Raw genomic sequence first — 3,562 nt, 5'->3', positions numbered from 1 at the left:
ACGGTGGGCTCAAGCTCAGGGGCTATATTGAAGATTGCATAGGTTAGGGCAATATTTCATTCTGTTGAACATAGCTTCGTTAGGAGTCTAAACCAAGTTGACAGCATCGAACAATAACAATGTGACATATACAATTTCAGTAAATGGATTCACTTCCATCTATATTTCCTACACTTGTCAACTGCTTTCACCAATAGCTGTGTCAATTTTCTACATGTACTCTCACCTTCATCATTCCTTAACCCAGAATTCACACACATTTCCATCAATATTGTCTATACTCATGATTTTATTCCTCTTTCCCCCTCCAAAATTAATTTTTCAGCTTTTAAGCATAATGTCTGTTAATAGTTTATGACTCAGTATCCCAGGAGACACTGATCCCCCTCTTCTTAATTCCCAAACACATACCCAATGCATCCTAAAAATTACCTGTATATAACCCCCATTGATTTCACTCCTTCATATGTGTACATCCAATTTCCTGATTGATTTTAAGGATTTGGAGATCAAGTGTGACTTACATTTCTGTAAAAAGAAAGGCAAATAGTGTGGGAAAAGGGGTCATTCGTTCAGATTCATTGGGGGTGCCTCCAGGTAATAGGGAAGCTACTTAATTTTTTTTTCAGTTCTGGAAAGCCTGGAAAACAATGCCCAACTCAATTACTCAGTAGGTAATTGATGGGAAAGGTCCAGTGTGGTGTCTACCAGAGGAGGGGGTCTCATTAAACTATTTTTCATATATGTATTCAAGTGGTGAAAATATTGTTTTTAACAGTTATTTTATGGGTTTCACTATGTTCTGCAGGATGTACGCTGAGCAGCATTTTCTGTGCTAATAATATATAAAAGGTTTACATTAGAATTGGTTCAGGTAATTGATTTTTCTAATAACAAACAAAACAAGTAATGCTATCTAAGGGGGAAATCATTAAATTAATGGGTACGTTAAGGAATTGTACTGTTATCCATCATGGACAACTAACAAACTACGTGAAAACATTCAAATCCATAGGACTTTCAATATAAATAGCAATATTTTCAACTAATGATTGTTACATTATCATACAAGCAATCGACTTCAGATAAATTGAGAATAAAAATGACTCAACAATAAAACGAAAGAGGCCCTTGATTGGAGAATATGCTTCTGAATAAATCTATATTCAATCATAAATTCTTTGGAGAATAAAATTTAAATGCACAATTTATTTCTGATAGATGATGAGGCTTACATAAGCAATATGAATACTTGATCTGAATGTGACAGTAAAATTATAAAGAATTCCATAAATTTGCTGCCAATGTAAATGGAGCCTACCTTTCTACAGTGGATTTTATTGCTGGAATTTATTAACTAGGTTGAAATTTGTGGTTAATTCCACTGTGACAAAATTTATGACCTTAGGAGCAGTCATTTAATTTACTTATAAGAGACCCTCATGGTTTAGATTTTGAAAAACACAATCCCTCTTCTCTGAACTCAATCATGCGTGCATAATATGAGTTAAAAGTAATCATAATTTACTTTTTAATATGTGATAAGCAAACTGGTCATTTTCCATTTTCTCAGAATTTTAAGTAAACTTTGAAAAGTTTACTTAAAATCAATTGATGGTATTAGTTTTAGAATGTTCTGAGGTTTTCCTTTCATAAGTTTTTTCATAGCATTTATTAATTCTTTATTCCTTAGACTATAAATAAAGGGGTTTAATAATGGAACTATTACTGTATAAAAAACAGCAACTGGTATCTCTTTTTCTCCTTCGTTGGCTGAAGTGGGCCGGATATACATGAATAGAAGAGAACCATAGAATATTGTGATAGAAAGAAAGTGAGATGCACAAGTGTATAAACCTTTGCCTTTTCCCTCTTTGGATTTCATTTGGAAAATGGTGTACAGTATGCAAAGATAGGAGATGAAGACTACGGTAATAGTGGAGACTTGAGCTGATCCTGAGATAATAAGTACCATCAGTTTATTGAGATAAGGATCAACACAGGAGAGTCGGTATAATGGAAGAATGTCACAAAAAAAGTGATTAATCTGATGAGACCCACAGAAGGTTAACCTAAATAAAAGCCCTATATTAACCATGGAATGCAAGTTCCCAGCTATATAGGCTCCTATGATCATCTGATAGCAAAGTTGCTTTGACATCATGGTGTGGTACTGCAGTGGTCTGCATATGGCCACATAACGGTCATAGGCCATTCCTGCCAGGAGAAAGCAGTCTACAGTTTCAGCAAGGCAGAGAAAATAAAACTGTACCATGCATTCATGGAGGGAAATCATTCTGTCTTCAGAAAAGAAGTTCTGTAACATCTTGGGGGTAATGGCACAGGAACAGAAAGAATCCATCAGAGCCAGGTTGCCCAGAAAGATGTACATGGGTGTGTGCAGACGGCGCTCCATGAAGATCAACACCACCAAAACAAGATTGCCCACCATGGTGATCAGATAGACGACAAAGAACACCACGAACAGCAGGGGCTTCAGATCTGGGTGGTCCGTAAATCCCATGAGGATAAAGTTTATTGTCAAGGAGTGATTGTCCTGGATCATCTCTTCTTCTCTGTTGAAATTAAAATTCGGGAGATAGGATCCTAATTCAGAGTGTGTCTCATTTTTCTTTTGAATATCTTTTCTACAACACGGAGTAAAGCCACTTCTTCAAACTTTATTTGTTGTCTTTAAAACAAGCATACATACTTCTAAGGAAAATTCGTTTTCCTAAAGCATCATCTTAGAATAATAAATGGCCCGTGGGCCACATGTGGCCCACCGAGGACATTTATCCAGCCCACCGGGTGTTTTTGCCCCATTTGTTTTTTTTACTTCAAAATAAGATATGTGCAGTGTGCACAGAAATTTGTTCATAGTTTTTTTAAACTATAGTCCAGCCCTCCAACGGTCCTGAGGGTCAGTGATCTGGCCCCTGTTTAAAATGTTTGAGGACCCCTGGATGATCTCAGGAACTATAGCTCAGGACTCACAAGAATCTTTTTATATTTCCAGGGGAATATATGAAATGAAAAGGTTTATTTTATGAATTTTAGAGAGTTAACAAGTACAGTGAACAAAACTCCTTAGTTTAGTGTTCTTAGATCATTCTTTGTCAGCCTTTGCATTGATGATCTTTAACAGATACTTAAAATCCACTTTATATATTTCCCCCCAACTGAGTAAATGGTTTTTGTATACTATTCCAGTGAGTGACTGTTTAAAAACGGCATTATTTAATGTAATAAGTTAAAAAATAATTTTATTGGGGGATTGTATAGCTCTTATCACAATCCATACATACGTCCATATGTCAAGCACATTTGTATACTTGTTGCCATCATCATTCTCAAAACATTTGTTTTTGACTTGAGCCCCTGATATCAGCTCCTCATTTTCCCCCTCCTTCCCTCCCTTCTCCCTGAAAATCTATAAATCATTATTTTTTTATTTCTTACACTGACCGATTTCTCCCTTTATCCACTTTACTGTTGACCATTCCCCAGAGAGGAGGTTATATCCTTGTAATCGGTTCCCTCTTTGTACCCCACCCCACCC

At 36.1% G+C, this 3,562-nt stretch overlaps 1 protein-coding gene across 1 annotated transcript; it reads right to left on the bottom strand.

Annotated features, from left to right (window-relative positions):
* Nucleotides 1-1,597: 1,597 nt before the first annotated feature.
* Nucleotides 1,598-2,578, bottom strand: LOC101657838 (olfactory receptor 5K1-like). The gene has a single exon (XM_004706513.3). It carries the CDS (start codon nucleotides 2,564-2,566, stop codon nucleotides 1,598-1,600), a length of 969 nt encoding a protein of 322 aa, XP_004706570.3. The 5' UTR covers nucleotides 2,567-2,578.
* Nucleotides 2,579-3,562: the final 984 nt, after the last annotated feature.

The sequence above is a fragment of the Echinops telfairi genome, unplaced genomic scaffold (genome assembly GCF_000313985.2).
Source record: "Echinops telfairi isolate 266 unplaced genomic scaffold, ASM31398v2 ScPeMD7_6;HRSCAF=24_1, whole genome shotgun sequence".
NCBI classification, from domain to species: Eukaryota; Metazoa; Chordata; class Mammalia; order Afrosoricida; family Tenrecidae; genus Echinops; species Echinops telfairi.
The sequence above is the reverse complement of the archived record's forward strand: the minus strand, read 5'-3'. Positions and strand labels throughout refer to the sequence as shown.